Genomic DNA, 18,497 nt, shown 5'->3' with positions numbered 1-18,497 from the left:
TTTTGAAGGCAAGATTGACCAGGCCTTTCACCAGTAGCTTTTATCCTTACTTGGATGTTGTATTAGCCGTTTTGAAGACAGGATTGACCAGGCCTTTCACCAGTAGCTTCTATCCTTCCTTGGATGTTGTAGTAGCCATTTTGAAGGCAGGATTGACCAGGTCTTTTTAATAGACAGGCTACCGCACTTGCCCTCTCTTAGAGACTCTTTAAAGGATTGAAAGTGTATTCATTCGATCAAATCAAATTCCGGGGCCTCTTAAGAAGACTGTATTGTTATTCTTCGTCCCTACCTCCAAAGATATGCCTCTCACGCACAACTGCATGAGTCGGTGAGGCTAAATCTAGCCATAATCCGGCTTTTTTAGTTTTAGGCGCAGCAGCAGTGCCGTGGGTAAGCGCCAACAGGTGGTGCTCAAACTGCTGAACAGCACCTTCTACCTTCCTTGGATGTTTTAGCCGTTTTGAAGGCAGGATTGACCAGGCCTTTCAACAGTAGCTTCTATCCTTCCTTGGATATTGCTGTAGCCTTTTTGAAGGCAGGATTGACCAGGCCTTTCACCAGTAGCTTCTATCCTTCCTTGGATGTTGTAGTAGCCTTTTTGAAGGCAGGATTGACCAGGCCTTTCACCAGTACAGTCTACCTTCCTTGGATGTTGTAGCCTTTTTGAAGGCTACCGCACTTGCCCTCTCTTAGAGACTCTTTAAAGGATTGAAAGTGTATTAATTCGATCAAATCAAATTCCGTCATTTTAAACGGAGCTGAAAAAAACGCTGTGTGAACATAGCCTTACTGTGTTTTATGCTTTTTGTCTTGTCTTTTTTTTCACAAATCTAGGCCAGGGACCGCCGCCAAGTTGCCGGCTGCCGTTTAAAGCAGATAGCGGCAAGTGGGCAGGGAAAGTGCGATTGGCTGATTTTAGGGTCCGCTATCCATGTCTTTCCCTTATTGTCTAACACTGGTGGTGAGTGATTATAACGGTTATAAGAGATGTACCCCAAGGTCCAGTACTGGGCCCCCTTCTGTTTATTTATTTTATTAAGGATGGATTTGACAGAAATGTTTCTATCTTTGCAGTTCACACCAAGCTTTGTAGTACAGTATAGTCTTTGGAAAATGTGCAGATGTGGCAGACTGACTTAGAGAGATTGGGGGAGATTTATGAAAGGGAATAAATAAATACTTGGTGTAAACTGTTGACTGCAACCAATCACAGCTCCATTTTTGTTCTACCAGAGCTAAAAGCTGATCTGTGATTGGTTGCTGGGGGCAGTTTACACCAGGTGTATATTTACACCCTTTCATAAATATCCCCCATTGAGTGTTTGGTAATCTACTCGGCAAATGAAGTTCAATGTGGATATATGTAAATAGAGATGAGCGAAGCGAACCCTGCAAAGCAAGATTTACAGCGAATTTTGCAAGAATTTGCTTTGCCTTGATGAAACGAATTTTGCAAACTTTGTTCCAAACTCACAACAAATAAACAAACATATTTTTGTTTGTTTAATTTTTTTTATGAAAAATAGCAAAATTAGTAAATATACAAAATTTATGAATGAAATCACATATTTTTTTATATGTGTATGGGTATATTTTCGTTTATTTTGGTATTTTTAACAAAAAATAGCAAAATTAGAAAGAACATATGCTGTATTAGGTAAACATAAACTAAAAGGACTTTTGGGCTTTAATGTAAAAGGATCCCGTTGTCAGGACGGGGAGGCAGGAAAAAGACACGGCAGTGAGCCCTAATACTGAACCCACCAACTGTCCCTACCTACTTGCCTCAAACGTCCCTAGGCGGCCGTGGACAACCACGAAGACGTTCCTTGTACTGGATACGTGCACACAGAACAAGAAAGACAAACAAACACAATATAGGATAGTCAAACAAGCAAGGTCAGAACCAAACGGGCAGCGCCGTACAAAATCAGGTAACAATCGGATAGTCAAAAAGTTAAGCAAGAGGTCAGGTAACAAAGTCTAGCAAGCAGAGGGATAAGGTACAGGGACCACAGGAAAAGACAGGGGGAAGCTGGGATCAGGGTATGAACCTAATTAGCCAGCGCTGGAAGAGTGCCTTAGCTTCCTTTTATGCTGAACAAGAGCCTAGTCCGGATCCCCATTGGCGCTCAGATCTTCCAGGTTCCAGATAGGCAGACAAACCAGTCAGTCTAAAAACCTACTCAGCTGCAATAATCAAGTCTTCCAGTAATCAGTTTAACTTCCACATTGCCAGGAAGCTGAGAAGCAAGCGGCTGTGGCCCAGTTCACACCAGGTTACCGTACAATCCTGACAGTACCCCCCCCCCCCTCTTACGAGGGGCCTCAGGACCCTTATCCGATGGACCAGGCTTGGAAGGATTATGTGCATGAAATTGCCGAACTAGACGTGGTGCATACATGTCCTTCCCAGAAACCCACGTACGTTCCTCTGGACCAAAGCCCTTCCAGTGGACCAGATACTGTATGGAACCCTGTACCCAACGAGCCATACGGACCAAAATACTTGGGTGCCAGTTTGCCAGACTGTACCGGTAACCTTAGGTTCTTAGTAGAGAGCCAAACTTTTTCCCCTACTAAGTACTGATGGCCAGGTATGCGTCTTTTATTAGCATGTTTCTGAAAAAGCTCTTGGGCTTTAACCAGGTTCTGATGAGCCTGGGCCCAAACTGTGCACAGTTTTGAAAAAATAGCTTCTGCTGAGGGGTTAACTGACTCAGTGGCATGAATAGATGAGTACCTTGAGTTAAAACCATAGTTGCAGAAGAACGGTGACATCTTTAATGACCTGTGTTCATGATTGTTTAAGGCAAACTCTGCTAAAGATATAAAGTCTCGCCATTTATCTTGGGCTTCAGCCACAAAACACCTCAGAAATTGTTCCAAAGATTGGTTAATCCTTTCCGTCTGTCCGTTCATCTGCGGATGGAAGGCAGACGAGAAGGACAAGGAGACACCCAATCGACCACAGAATTCTCTCCAGAATTTAGCAACAAATTGATTACCTCGGTCAGACACAATGTTCTCAGGAATACCATGCAGGCGCAGGATGTGATTAATGAACAGTGTGGCCAGGGTGCGAGCACTAGGTAATTTGCACAAAGAGATAAGATGGCACATCTTAAAAAACCAACCACAACCACCCAAATTACAGTTTTTCCCTTGGACAGAGGTAAATCAGTAATAAAATTCATTGAAATATGGCTCCATGATCTCGTAGGCACAGGTAGAGGGTGTAATAACCCTTCACGTGGCCTCTGATGGACCTTGGACCTAGCACAGGTCTCATATGCATCCACAAAGGCTATCACATCTCAGGCCCAGGAAGGCCATGAGTAGTGGCGTGAGAGCAAGTATTTTGTTCCTGCCACCCCTAGGTGCCCAGCTAACACAGACCTGTGAACCTCCTCCAAGACTCGGAGACGGAGGTAAGGGGGCACAAACAGCCGCGACTCTGGAGTGTTCTGGGGTGCCAGGGACTGAGACTCCGCGATTTGAGTCACCAGATCCGGCTGCAAAATGGCCACTACCACACCAGGGGACAAGATGGTATCAGGTTGGATCTTAGGCGTGGTCTCAATGTCAAAGCTGCAGGACAAAGCATCAGCCTTGACATTCTTGGAACCAGGCCAGTAGGTTATTTCAAAATTAAACCTAGTAAAGAACAAGGGCCATCTGTCCTGGTGTGGAGTGAGATGTTTAGCTTGATCTAAATACATAATACCATTTAGCACCCACAATCTGGTTAAACAAGTCCGGGATAGGGGTAGCAGGTGCTGGTTTTTAACCGTGATCTTGTTTAACTCTCCATAGTCAATACAGGGCCAAAGTCCACCATCTTTTTTGTTCACAAAAAAGAACCCCCGTCCCCAATGGAGAGGAGGAGGGGCGAATGTGACCCTTACGTAGACTATCCTTTATATACTCCCTCATGGCCTCCCTCTTAGGACAGAACAAGTTAAATATACATCCTTTAGGATATTTGGCACCTGGAATGAGCTCAATCGAACAATCATAAGGTTGATGGGGGGGGGGCAACCCCTCCACTGCACTCTCATCAAACACATCTGCGTAGTTAGCCAAAAATTCTGGAATCTCCCCCTCCCCAGGGGAACATTCCCAGAAATGGTCTTGGGAACCCCTCTCCTGCTGTTGGTCCCTCAACCGTCGGTCCACCCGGATGGCCAAGGTCATGCTTTCCTCGAGGGTATCAGGACTTGGGTAAGCCACTAAAAGGTCTTTTAGCTGTTCACTCAGCCCGGCCCGGAATTGGAACCGGAGGGCGGAGTCGTTCTAAGTGGAAGGGCCGCTCCACTGCCGGAACTCTGAGCAGCAATCCTCAACTGGATGTTTACCCTGCCGTAACATGGTTAGTTGTCACTCAGCATTGGCTGCAAATTCCGGGTCATCATACAGCAAGCCCAATGCAGAGAAAAATCTGTCAACTGTCTGCAAGTCGGGGGAGTCAGGTGACAGGGAGAATGCCCATTCCGGAGGGGGCCCCTGGAGAAGGGACATAACTATGCCCACTCTCTGAGCCTCGTCTCCAGAGGAGCAAGGACGCAGCCTGAAAAACAGTTTACATCCCTCCCGGAAAGTGCAGAAGCTTCTCCTGTCCCCCTTGAAATTTGCACATTTTGCAAAGCGCATTTTGAAGTGCTTCGCTCATCTCTAAATGTAAAGTTATGCACCTGGGTACTAGTAACCTGCATGCATCATAAATTGTACTCAAAACAGGGCTTAGTCAAGTTCTTAGACCACAATGACATAAATGCATATGCATAAAATCTACCCATCATCCCTCCTCCTCCTTCCCTCCATCCATCCCCTCCTTGGTGAAAATTGATGGACATGTGTCTTTCTTTAACTGTGCTAATTATATTAATCAAAACCTGGTGTGGGCAGGTGCAGATGTGTTCCATAATTTTCACCAGTTTCCGATGTAGCTTATGTTAAGTCCATGGGAGACTATGTTCCAATAAAGTTTGACAATTCTTTGTTATCACTTTTGTCACTGTTGCCTCTAAGCTGGTCAATATTGTCTTAACTCTTTCTTTTCCAACTCTGCCATTTTATGTTACTTATGATGTATAGCACAAAAAGAAAGTATAATGTAACATTGATGTGCTCACCAAGATGGGTCATACCTTGGCCATCAAGTACTGGCAATTGCCATGGAAAGTATAGTCCTTTCCATCGAATGTATGTAAATGGCATCCTCCTTTTATAGTGCAGTTTCCAGAGCAAGCAACTTGATTGCACATCCACTGACCCAACACGCAAGTACTGCAATACAATATGAAGAAATCAAGTAAAATAATGAGAGATTAAAATGTATCAGCGAATATTACATATATTAGTTTCACAACTTATATATAAACACACATATGAATTATATGCACCTGAGGTGCAAAACCAGGCACAGCCTCTACTTTAAGTATTGATAATCAATGAAAGAGTTTGGCTCTCACTGTGGTGCCTTCTCAATAAGCTGGTTGGTGGAGATTCCCAGAGTTGGACCCACAGCATAGGAAAGTAATGGGAAAGTTGGACCCACAGCATAGGAAAGTGATGGGAAAGTTGGACCCACAGCATAGGAAAGTGAGTCACTATTAATTTTATAATTAATGTATTATTATTATTATTATTATTACTATTATTAAACATTGGCCCTGATTTATCAAAGGGTGTAAAATATATTCTGGTGTAAACTGCCCACAGCAACCAATCACAGCTCAGCTTTCATTTTACCAGAGCTGAAAGCTGAGCTGTGATTTATTGCTGTGGGCAGTTTACACCAGTGTATAATATACAGTACACCCTTTGATAAATCTCCCCCATAGAATCTAAGAGATGAGTTCTTACCAGTTCTGACAAGCAACTGAGTACGATCCCCCAGGTTTATATATTTTTCCATTATGAACACAAGGGCAATGAGTTTGTTTTACACATTTTTTAGTATTATTCACATCATCCAGGACAGTTCCTGCGAGACAATGTCAGAATGAGATATCTGCATACTCCTCTTATGTAGTCCAATACATCTTTTGACACAATGCATACATTACATAATTGAGCAAATCATCAACATTAAAATGTGGTTATATGAAAGTACACTTAAAGGTGATATCTGTAGTGCCACCTATAGGTAGCTATCCTTTAAGTTAGTGCCTGGCTAATTTCTGACTGAAGCATTAATTTAAATCAGGGGTGGGGAACCTTTTCTGTGTCAAGGGCCATTTGGGCATTAATAAAATCATTTCAGGGACGCACTCAATGTTATACTGTGCGCGGCAGCGGGGTAGCATGGGTGCGCAGCACCCGGGGCATGGCAAAGGATTGTTTCCCAAGTGCCCCTGCTATGGTAGTTAACCCTCTGTAATGCACTTGTACCTAATGTAAATCCTAAGTGATGCCCGGTAGCCAATGTTAGCCCCCAGTGATGCCCCTGGTGGCTGTAGTTAACCCCTTATTGATGTCCCTTGTAGTCTAGTTAACCCCCCAGTGATGCCCTAATAATCATAGTTAACACCCCAGTGATGCCCTGGTAGTCATAGTTACCCCCCCAGTGATGTCCCTGCTAGTCATAGTTAACCCCCTGTGATGCCCCTGCTAGTCATAGTTAACCCCCAGTGATGCCTCTGCTAGTCATAGTTAACCCCCTGTGATGCCTCTGGTAGTTTTAGTTAACCCCCAGTGATGCCTCTGCTAGTCATATTTAACCCCCTGTGATGACCCTGGTAGTTATAGTTAATCCCCAGTGATGCCCCTGGTAGTCATAGTTAACCCCCAGTGATGTCCTGGTAGTCATTGTTAACCCCCTGTGATGCCCCTGGTAGTTATAGTTAACCCCCTTTTATGCCCCTGGTCATTATAGTTAACCCCCAGTGATGCCCCTGCTAGTCATAGTTAACCACCGGTGATGCCCCTGGTAGATATAGTTAACCCCAAGTGATGTCCCTGCTATTCATTGTTAACCCCCAGTGATGCCCCTGCTAGTCATAGCTAACACCCCCAGTGATGACCTGGTAGTCTAGCTAACCCCCAGTCATTTCCCTGGTAGTGTACCTAGCCCCCAGTGCAGTGGCGTCGCTAGGCAGTTTTATTCAGGGCTCATGCCCCGAATAAAATGCCTGCTGCCCCAGATGTCTGAATCACCGGTCTTGCCAGCCAGATGCGGCACTTTTGATGTCTCACCTGCTGCCAGTCTCACCTACAGCCCGCCCATAGCGCCCGCCGGACGTGCTGCTCCAATCCAATCAGAGGAGACAGTGATTGGGGCCGCTGCGGCGGGCCGTGGCTCGTCTGCTGATTTGTTGCGTGCACCACGGCCCGCCGCAGTGGCCCCACGCTCCCAGTCTCCTCTGATTGGATTGGAGCAGCACGTCCGGCGGGCACTACGGGCAGGCAGTAGGTGAAGCACGGGGGAAGAAAAGCTTGGGGGGAAAGGAGCACAGAGGGAGAGGAGCACGGGGAGAGAGAAGCACGGGGGGAGAGGAGCATGGGGGAGAGGAGCACGGGGGAGAGAAATACGGTGGAAAGAAACATGGGGGAGAAGTATGGGGAAGAGGAGCAGGGGGGAAAGGAGCACAGGGGGGAGAGGAGCACAGGGGGGAGAGGAGCACGAGGGGAGAGGAGCAAGGGAGAGAGAAACATGGGGGGAGAAGCACGGGGAGAGAAGTATGGGGGAGAGGAGCCGCATGCATCATATGTCCTGGGGGGAGTTACTCTGGGAGAGTCACTGATAGAGAAGGATCTGGGTGTACTTGTAGATAATAGACTACAGAACAGTACACAATGTCAGTCAGCTGCTTCTAAGGCCAGTAGGATATTGTCATGCATTAAAACAGGCATGGACTCTCGGGACAGGGATATAATATTACCGCTTTATAAAGCTTTGGTGCGGCCTCATCTGGAGTATGCCGTCCAGTTTTGGAACTTGATTCATAAAAAGGATGTTCTAGAGCTGGAGAGGGTACAAAGACGGGCAACTAAACTAATAAGGGGAATGGAGCATCTTAGTTATGAGGAGAGATTAAAAGAATTACATTTGTTTAGTCTGGAGAAGAGACGTTTAAGGGGAGATATGATTAACTTATTTAAATATATAAATGGCCCCTACAAGAGATATGGGGAAAAGATGTTTCAGGTAAAACCCCCTCAAAGGACAAGAGGGCACTGCCTCCGCCTGGAGAAAAAAAGGTTCAATTTCCGGAGGCGACAAGCCTTCTTTACCATGAGAACTGTGAATCTGTGGAACAGTCTACCACAGGATCTGGTCACAGCAAAAACAGTAGAGGGCTTCAAAACAGGGCTAGACAAGTTCTTAGACCAAAATAATATAGATGCATATGTATAGAACATATCACCCCTCCCCCTTCCCTGTATCCATCCCCTCCTTGGTTGAACTTGATGGACATGTGTCTTTTTTCAACCGTATTAACTATGTAACTATGTAACTATGGGGGAAGAGGAGAACAGGGGGGATAGGAGCACAGGGGGGGGGAAGCACAGGGGGGAGAGAAGCACAGGGGCAGAGGAGCACAGGGGGGAGAGAAGCATGGGAGGAGAAGTATGGGGGAGAGAAGCGGGGGGTGAGAGGAGCACAGGGGAGAGAAGCATGGGGGGAGAGGAGCACAGGAGAAAGAAGCCCAGGGGAAAGAGAAGCATGGGAGGAGAAGGGGGAGAGGAGCATGGGGGAAAGGAGCATGAGGGAGAGAAGCATGGGGGCAGAGGAGCACAGAGGGGAGAGAAGCATGGGAGGAGAAGTATGGGGGAGAGAAGCGGGGGGTGAGAGGAGCACAGGGGAGAGAAGCATGGGGGGAGAGGAGCAAAGGAGAAAGAAGCCCAGGGGAAAGAGAAGCATGGGAGGAGAAGGGGGAGAGGAGCATGGGGGAAATGAGCATGAGGGAGAGAAGCATGGGGGCAGAGAAGCTTGGGAGGAGAAGTATGGGGGAGAGAGGCATGGGGGAGAGAAGCATTGGGGGAGAGAAGCATGGAAGGAGAAGTATGGGGGAGAGAAGCATGGAGGTAGAGAATCATGGAGGGAGAGAAGCATGGGGGAGAGAAGCACAGGGGGAGAAGCATGGGGGGAGAGGAGCATGGGGGAGAGAAGCATGGAGGGAGAAGTATGGGGGGAGAGAATCATGGAGGGAGAGAAGCATGGAGGGAGAGAAGCATGGGGGAGAGAAGCACAGGGGGAGAAGCATGGAGGTAGAGAAGCATGGGGGAGAGAAGCATGGGGGGAGAGAAGCATGGGAGGAGAATTATGGGGGAGAGGAGCATGGGGAGAGAAGCATGGGGGGGAGGAGCATGGGGGAGAGAAGCATGGAAGGAGAAGTATGGGAGAGAGAAGCATGGAGGGAGAGAAGCATGGAGGGAGAGAAGCATGGGGAGAGAAGCACAGGGGGAGAAGCATGGAGGTAGAGAAGCATGGGGGAGAGAAGCACAGGGGGAGAAGCATGGGGGGAGAGGAGCATGGGGGAGAGAAGCATGGAGGGAGAAGTATGGGGGGAGAGAAGCATGGAGGGAGAGAAGCATGGAGGGAGAGAAGCACAGGGGGAGAAGCATGGAGGTAGAGAAGCATGGGGGAGAGAAGCATGGGGGGAGAGAAGCATGGGAGGAGAATTATGGGGGAGAGGAGCATGGGGAGAGAAGCATGGGGGGGAGGAGCATGGGGGAGAGAAGCATGGAAGGAGAAGTATGGGAGAGAGAAGCATGGAGGGAGAGAAGCATGGAGGGAGAGAAGCATGGGGAGAGAAGCACAGGGGGAGAAGCATGGGGGAGAGAAGCATGGGGGGAGAAGTATGGGGGAGAGGAGCATGGGGGAGAGAAGCATGGGGGGAGAGGAGCATGGGGGAGAGAAGCATGGAAGGAGAGAAGCATGGGGGGGGAGAAGCATGGGGGGAGAGAAGCATAAAAAGGAGAGAAGCATGGGGAGAGAGAAGCATGAAAGGAGAGAAGCATGGGGAGAGAGAAGCAGGGGAGGAGAAGTATAGGGGAGAGAAGCATGGGGGGAGAGAAGCATGAGGGGAGAGAAGTACAGGGGAGAGAAACATGGGGGAGAGAAGCATGGGGGGAGAGAAGTATGGGGGAGAGGAGCATGGGGGAGAGAAGCATGGGGGGAGAAGCACAGGGGAGAGAAATACGGGGGAGAGAAATACGGGGGAGAGAAGCATGGGGGGAGAGAAGCATGGGGGAGAGGAGCATGGGGGAGAGAAACATGGGGGGAGAGAAGCATGGAAGGAGAAGTATGGGGGAGAGAAGCATGGAGGGAGAGAAGCTTGGAGGGAGAGAAGCATGGGTGGAGAGAAGCATGGAAGGAGAAGCATGGGGGGAGAAGTATGGGGGATAAAAGCACGGGGAGAGAAGCAGGGGGAAGAAGTATGGGGGACAGAAGCATGGGAGGAGAAGCATGGGGAGAGAAGTATGGGGGAGAGAGGGACGGGGAGAGAAGCAGGGGGGGGAAGTATGGGGGAGAGAAGCAGGGGGGAGAAGCATTGGGGAGAGAAGCAGGGAGGAGAAGTATGGGGGACAGAAGCACAGGAGAGAAGTATGGGGGAGAGATGCACAGGGGAGAAGTATGGGGGAGAGAAGCAGGGGAGAGAAGTATGGGGGAGAGAAGCAGGGGAGAGAAGTATGGGGAAGAGAAGCAGGGGGGAGAAGTATGGGGGAGAGAAGCAGGGGGGAGAAGTATGGGGAAGAGAAGCAGGGGGAGAAGCATTAGGGAGAGAAGCATGGGGAAAAAAGCACAGTGGAGAAGTATGGGGAGAGAAGCAGGGAAGAGAAGCAGGGGAGAGAAGTATGGGGGAGAGAAGCAGGGGGAAGAAGTATGGGGAAGAGAAGCAGGGGGGAGAAACATTGGGGAGAAGCATGGGGGAGAGAGAGGGTCAGGTGGGGTAGTGTGTGTGGGTGGAGGGGGGTCAGGTGGGGTAGTGTGTGTGGGTGGAGGGGAGTCAGGTGGGGTAGTGTGTGTGAATGGCGGTTGGGTTAATTGCAGGCAGGACGGGAACTTTACTACTATGGTATGTACAGCAGGGGGCATTATTACTATATGGATGGTACAGCAGGAGGCATTATTACTATATAGGAGGCACAGCAGGGGGCATTATTACTATATGGAGGGCACAGCTGGGGGCATTATTACTATATAGGGCACAGCAGGGGGCATTATTACTAAATAATGGCACACAGCAGGGGGACATTTTACAGTGTGGGGTAATACAGCGGGAGGCATTAATACTATGAGGCACAACACTGGACATTATTACTATTTGGGGGCACAGCAGAGTATCCTACATACAGTGGGAAACACACTGTGAGTCACTGTGAGTCACAGACGTCACCTGTGAGTCACTGCATAAAGTTTTTGCATTTTGTAGAACAATAGTTCCCCGAGGTAGAAAAGTTTGGGAAACACTGGCCTAGAGGATTGGAGCTAGGGCAGACCTCCCAGAGGCTGTGTGTACAAGGGAAGCTGTGAAGGAGCTGTCTGTGTCTGCTTAGCTGCAGTTATTAGGAGTGAAGGCAATAGAGCTGGGCTAATAGAGCAGTCATTGGGGTTACTAGCTTCTGCACTGGGCTCCTTTGCTAACCGCTTATGACGGTACTCAGAGGGCCCGGGCCCCGGATGTTTTAGGACCCTAGCAACGCCCCTGCCCCAGTGTCTGTCCCAAATAAAACACACACAGGAGAGCCACGGGCGGCATTAGGAGGTCTCAGGGGCCGGATGCGACCTGTGGGCCGGAGGTTCCCCATCGCTGATTTAAGTAAATGCTAGATTGGAGCAGCCCAACCGCTAGAATCCCTGCCATCCACTAGAACTGGGGCCCCCAATTTCCCTGCGGCTAGGAGTTTGCATTGAGTTGTAGTCACGCCTGTTCTCTGCCACTCTTCTCAAAGTCTTTGAAATTGGTGGTGAAATCCAAGACAATTACTATTCAATATTCTACAGATTGGTTTTGCTAGTTTGGCTAATATCCCAGTCATGTTTTTAGTGTCTGTAAGGTCAAATGTGAGTGTTGACTAGCTGTAGTCTAACAACTATTACAAGGCAAATGGGTTTCATCCGGCTTTCACAAACTCCCTAACAGTCAATCTACCTAGTTATATCGCTACCTATGAACGCAGATGTCCCTGGAGAACCTGAAAATTGTAAGATGATCATATTAGTTGTCCTTAATATGGAGGACAAGTTCTCAGAAGATGACAAAGTCTAAGCACATTCATAATTATTAAAGCCTTTCTGGTCCTACATTGAGCTGCTCATCTGCTAATATAAAAAGAAACAAACCTCCAGGACTTCTCTCGTCATGCACCAGTTCTCTGGAAAGCTTTACCAAAAGTCCTCAGACTTATATCCAACACTCACAGTTTCAAGCGTGCCCTAAAGACCCATTTCTTCAGGAGCGCTTATAACATTCCCTAATCTTCTCTGCTGTCCCTTCTCTATCTTCTCTATAACATCTTTGGTGCCATCTACTTTCTACCTATACTCCTGTGTCACCCACAGTCCCCCTAGTCTGTATGCTCTCGCGAGCAGATCTCTATTTGTATCGTTATTTTAATTAATTTACTGTATAATTTAATATAAATATAACCTGTATTGTATAAAAAAAAATCTGTTGGCGCTATGCAAATAAATTATTATTATTAATATAAATTACATGAATTTTACCTTGTGGACAGGCACACCCCTCTTTGCACTGCTCAGTACACAGTAGACTAGCCTTGGGGTCCAAACAAGTATTAGGACATTGTGAAGCACATTCTAAAAATTCCATGGTCTTGGGGCAGCTTATATCTAGACAAAAATAGTAAATCGATAAACATAATTTTGTTTGTTGCAGCTTGATTGAGTTCTATTAATACCAATACACGGTCTACTTACTACTTACAAGGCTGACTCATCAAGATGACCCTGTTAAAAAAAAGTTCTTGGTGATCAGCTGCCACCACCAAGGAGGCTGAAGCCATTATAAAAGAAATGTAGCAATACATGCTGGTCACTAATATCACTGTCTATTCATATAAAACATATATCAGTTTACAGGTTTACATACGTGATGGGTTAATGATGTACATGCCTGATCCCATGTTGTTTTCTGTCAGCCATCAGCTAAGAGTTGGCTAGCTAGCCTATCGCGGTTGAGGTTACCTCACATAAGTTCTTCCTCTCTACAGCTGCCTATTAGAGGACAGTCTCGTTGTCTCCCCATGCGCTCTCCACCAAGCGGAAGGCTCCCTGTAGTCTATACGTAGTGGTGGTAAAAGCCATGTGTTCAGGTCTAGTTGGTTAGTTTCAGTCAGTACAAGAGTCCAGGCCAGAGCCCCAATAGGTGCATGTGGATCCTTCTACAAGTGTTCCTGTGTTATAGCCATGCTGGACTAGAAAACCTGTGGTAAGGCTACTGTTGACAGGGACCAAGACCTATCCACACGAGAGGCTATTCTTCTCTCTCTTCTAAAAGCACAGCAACGTTCAACAGGAGCTTTAATCAGTCAGCAGTTTGGAAAATGCAAGTAAAGCCGATATACTCCAATGCAACTCACTAGGACCTAAAGAGGAACCCCAATGGCTAGCTTACTCTTCACAGTGGGGCCAGCTGAGTACTTTAAAGTCTGGATAGGTCCCCCCTTAAGGTAGTCCACCTAGTCTTCAAGTCAAGTCTTACCTTCAAGTCAAGTAACTACCTTTTAAGAGACTTCAAAAACTACAAGATTCCTCCTAAATGTAGTATACCTGCTAAATTGGTGAGGCGAGAGTCCAAAGTGCTAAAGGGATATTGCCAGCCGACTCTCAAGCTACTGTATTTTTGCACAATGTATACAAGGACTGTAAACTCTAGCTGCAATTTGTTCTGGACTTTGGTTTCTGTGCACTTCCTTACTACACCACAGGGACTACTACACTTACAACTGGGGGCTACATTCAAACTGCTTATGTTTCCGTCCGTAGTGCGAACCACGAATATACGCACATAGTTTTGCGGTTGATGCGTTCGCTGGGAAGTATACGATTTACGCCCGCACAATGCACACTACGTATGAGCTTACGGCCGGATCGTATATGGCGCCGTGAAAAATGAACAAGACCATTGTTTGAGGACGGAAATGTGGAAACTCGCGGCCGTGGATTTCAGTGCAGTCCCGTACGCAGTACTTATTCCAGCCAAACTGAACTTGATTTTTCGATCCAAAAGGTTCTGTGAGTTTCATTGGGCTGGGCGAATATTTTCAAGTAAATGTTTCAGATCGCTACGAAAAAAGCTAGGGAAGCATAACTGTACTACGGGCGTATGTTGGCGGTTCGTACGCATCCGGCCGCATGTCGCTTATTCTCACGCCCGTAGTTTCAGCCGCACATGTACGCCGGCGTACGAATTACGACCGGACTCATACGCAGTGTGAACATAGCCTGCAACAGACATGTGTTGGGATCCAGAGCGGGCACATACCACTCCGAACCTCATGTAGAGTAAAACAGATAAACAAAAAAACTTACAGCAGAAATCTGGGCGTCTCCACATTCCGGGGTGTCCCTCTGCCTCCACACAAGCTTTAGAAAACTGGTTCAGGTTACTACACAGGCAAATGGATTCATTCTCTGCAGTGCATTTACACAGGTCCTCTGCACAAGTTTCCAGATAGACTTGATAGCTTCTCATTCTATACTTGCAGTCTCCCATTTGTGACATGATGGTCTCACATCGATTTCTCTGTATCATAAGAAAACTTTCTATTATGCATCAACTTTATATTACATTACCATACATTATTGGAAAGCCACGAACATTCAACACATTTTACATTTATGTTTGACAAAGACACATTTAGGGTACAAACCCACTTGACGTATTTGCTGCGTGAATCAGTCTTAAAAATAAGCAGGCAAAACGCAGGTTGGCTTTATACGATTGTTCTGCGTTAAAATACGCAATTGCGTATTTTTGAAGCGTGAAGCTTGTTGTTAGCAAAGCATCAGTTGTTAACAACCTGTGCGAAAAACGCATGTAGCTTCACGCTTCACAAATACGTAATTGCGTATTTTAACGCAGAACAATTGTATAAAGCCAACCTGCGTTTTGCCTGCTTATTTTTAGACTGATTCACGCAGCAAATACGTCAAGTGGGTTTGTACCCTAAAAGTTTTCATCAGTCAGACCCCAACTGTTCAGGGGAACCCGAGGGGGACACGACCACAATGCCATGGGTTCCTTTCCCAGTTCTGTGTCTGTATGAATGGGACAGCGTCATAGACTTTCATACTGTCCTGGTCATGTGACACAGAGTCGTGAGAGAACAGCTGAGTGCGGACTTCTCCTGTCTCGTTTTTATAATCAGTCGCATTCTGAACATTCAAATTTTTATTAAACTGAACTTTCAACAATAAATAGGACCATTTAAGCCAGAAACATGAGACAAATTATGAACAAATTCTCTGAATATGTTTTGCCAGTAAAATGCAAGGCTAAATAATGGATATCAAAACCATCGGATATAACATTAAAAATGCATGAGGTTTTGTATTGCTGTAACCGGCCACACTGTAGGTGAACTAAAAATGCACGATGTAAATACCCCTTTAGATGTGCATATACTAAGGGTGCCTTTACACAGAGATTTATCTGACAGATTTTTGAAGCCAAAGCCAGAAACAGACTGTAAACAGAGAACAGGTCATAAAGGAAAGACTCATGCTACGTTTACACGAAACGATTATCGGACGAATTTTCGCGATAACGATCGAATTCGAACGATAATCGTACGTGTAAACGCGGCGAACGATTGAAAAATCGTTTATTTTGATTTTTTAACATGTTCATAAATCGTCGTTCGTCGATCGCAAAAATTCACCGATCGTTCCGTGTAAACATGTCGTTGCGCGATAGTCTGGCTGCCCGCCGCCCGCAGCCATGCCCGCCGCCCAGCCCCCCGCCCGGCCCCCTGCTCGCAGCCCGGGCCCCCGCTAATCCGCAGCCCCCTTTTCCCGGCTCGATTGCCACCCCCGCCACCGCTCTGGTCGCCACCCCCCCACCCCCACCCACCGCTGCTCCGACCGCCCGCTGTTCCGATCGCCACCCCCCGCTACGATCGCCCCCCCCCGCCGTTTCGATCGCCCCCACCGCCGCGGCCAAGAGCATACGTTACCTGCTCCGCGCATCAGGTCTTCCGACATCCCCGGATCCCATCTTCAGCGCATTGATTGGCTGAAGAGATGAGCCGGGAATCTCAAACGGCTCCTCTTCAGCCAATCAGTGCTCCTCTTCAGCACTGATTGGCTGAAGGGGAGCCGTTTGAAATTCCCAGCTCCCGACACGGCAGCACTGATTGGCTGAAGGGGAGCCGTTTGAAATTCTCAGCTCCCGGCACGGCAGCACTGATTGGCTGAAGAGGGGAGCCAGGAAATTCAAACGGCCCCTCTTCAGCCAATCAGTGCTGCCGTGCATTGATTGGCTGAAGAGGGGAGCCGGGAATTTCAAACGGCTCCCCTTCAGCCAATCAGTGCTGAAGAGGAGCACTGATTGGTTGAAGAAGAGCCGTTTGAAATTCCTGGCTCATCTCTTCAGCCAATCAATGCACTGAAGAGGGGAGCCGGGGATTTGAAGACCTGCTACGCGGAGCAGGTAACGTACGCTCGTGGCCGCAGGGGCGATCGGAGCGGCGGCGATCGGAGCGGGGGGCGATCGGAGCGGCGGCGGGGGTGGAGATCGGAGCAACGTGGGTGGTGATCGGAGCAGCGTTGGCAGGGGTGGCGATCGGAGCGGCGGGGGTAGCGATCGGAGCGCCAGGGGTGGCGATCAGGGTGGTGCAGGGGGCTGCGGGCGCGCAATCGCAAAACGATTTTCCATACGATATATCGTACCGTCTAAACGCTGATCGTTATAAAAAAAAATTGTTACTTCGAAATCGTTAATCGTGCGATTGGCCCAATTATCGTTTCGTGTAAACTTAGCATTAGGGTCCTATTACACTGAGCGATTTTTAACGTTTAACAACTAACGATTAACGATCGCAAACGAGATTGTTTATCATTAATCTGAAATTGTTCACCATATTACACAGAACGATAATCGTTAGTTACAATCATTACTATGATCGTTATTGCGATCGTTACTATGATCGTTTATTCCTTCTGATCCCAGAAAAACAATAAACAATGTGCAATTACACTGAACGATTAGTGAAAAAATGCAGAACTTGAGCGAACGTGGAATTACAGCGAACGATTAACGATAATTTTAGGTTCAGATCTAAATCAACGATCAACGACATACGAACGATTTTTCAATCGTTGCCTGCAGTTACACAGAACAATTTAACGATTTTTTTGCACGATAATCGTCCAGTGTAATAGGGCCCTAAGATTTCTCCTCAAATCCATTCCTGGCTTTGGCTTCAAAAATCTGTCAGATAAATCTCTCTGTGTAAACACACCAAGTTAGGGTGCGTTTACACAGAAAGATTTATCTGACAGATTTTGGAAGCCAAAGCCAGGATTGAATTTGAAAAGAGGATAGATCCCAGTGTTTCCATTATGACCTGATCCCTGTTTATAGTCTGTTCCTGGTTTTGGCTTCAAAGATCCGTCAGATAAATCTGTCTGTGTAAACACACCAAGTTATACAAATCAATGTAATTAATAAAGCAGACTAATTGCTGAGGATATATTAAAGGGGTACTCTGTCAATGAAAATCTTTTGATATATTGCTGCCATTCCATACAGAATAATAAACAACTCATTCTTACCTCACCACGCTGCCACAGTGTCCCCCTGCGGTGTCTACAGGTCCCCACTGCTTAACCAATCAGCCAATTACTAACTGAAACAGGACAATGCCACGGTCAGTGATTGGCTGAGTGGGTTGTCACTGCCGAGACAAGTCTGCCTGGGAAGTAGCATCAGGATAATTCAGCAGGGGACCTAAAGACACTGCAGGGTCAGAGCCGTCTTAACAGTATTATGGGCCCCTGGGCAGAGGTGCGAATTGGCCCTCCCAACCGCCACCATCAAATCCCCCACATCTTTGCATATAGTGCCCCCCATAGTAGCCAATCCCCCCATAGTAGCCAATCCCCCCCATATAGTGCCCCCCATAGTAGCCAATCCCCCCATATAGTGCCCCACACAGTAGCCAGTGCCCTCCACAGTAGCCAGTGCCCCCCATAGTAGCCAGTGCCCCCATAGTAGCCAGTGCCCCCCATAGTAGCCAATCCCCCCTGCCGAACAGAAAATCAACAAACTAGTTACTCACCCGTCCGCCGGCCCCAGCAGCTGATGTCTCCCGGCAGCGCGCACTCCCGTCATCCTCCGGGCACAGGCAGCGGGGTACAGAGAGACTGCCTGTGCCGGAAGTGACCTGCTGCATGACACATCCAGGACACAGGCAGCATCTCTGTACCCCGCTGCCTGTGCCGGTGGATGTCGGGAGTGCGCGCTGCCGGGAGAGGAGCTGCTGGGGCCGCCGGACGGGTGAGTTCCTGGACTGCC

General features: G+C 47.7%; 1 protein-coding gene across 1 annotated transcript in view; it reads right to left on the bottom strand.

Annotated features, from left to right (window-relative positions):
- Positions 1 to 18,497, bottom strand: part of LOC138789257 (mucin-5B-like) — a 109,199-nt gene that overhangs the window by 71,718 nt on the left and 18,984 nt on the right. Inside the window, exons 6-9 of the mRNA XM_069967857.1 lie at positions 14,510 to 14,723; positions 12,683 to 12,808; positions 5,872 to 5,992; positions 5,154 to 5,292 (exon numbers count right to left, since the gene is read on the bottom strand). Of these exons, the coding sequence (XP_069823958.1) occupies positions 5,154 to 5,292; positions 5,872 to 5,992; positions 12,683 to 12,808; positions 14,510 to 14,723 (600 nt within the window). The remainder of the gene's footprint in view (positions 1 to 5,153; positions 5,293 to 5,871; positions 5,993 to 12,682; positions 12,809 to 14,509; positions 14,724 to 18,497) is intronic.

This window comes from Dendropsophus ebraccatus, chromosome 4 (genome assembly GCF_027789765.1).
Source record: "Dendropsophus ebraccatus isolate aDenEbr1 chromosome 4, aDenEbr1.pat, whole genome shotgun sequence".
In the NCBI taxonomy this organism is placed as follows: Eukaryota; Metazoa; Chordata; class Amphibia; order Anura; family Hylidae; genus Dendropsophus; species Dendropsophus ebraccatus.
Note: the sequence above shows the minus strand (reverse complement) of the source record. Positions and strands in the feature narration are given on the sequence as shown.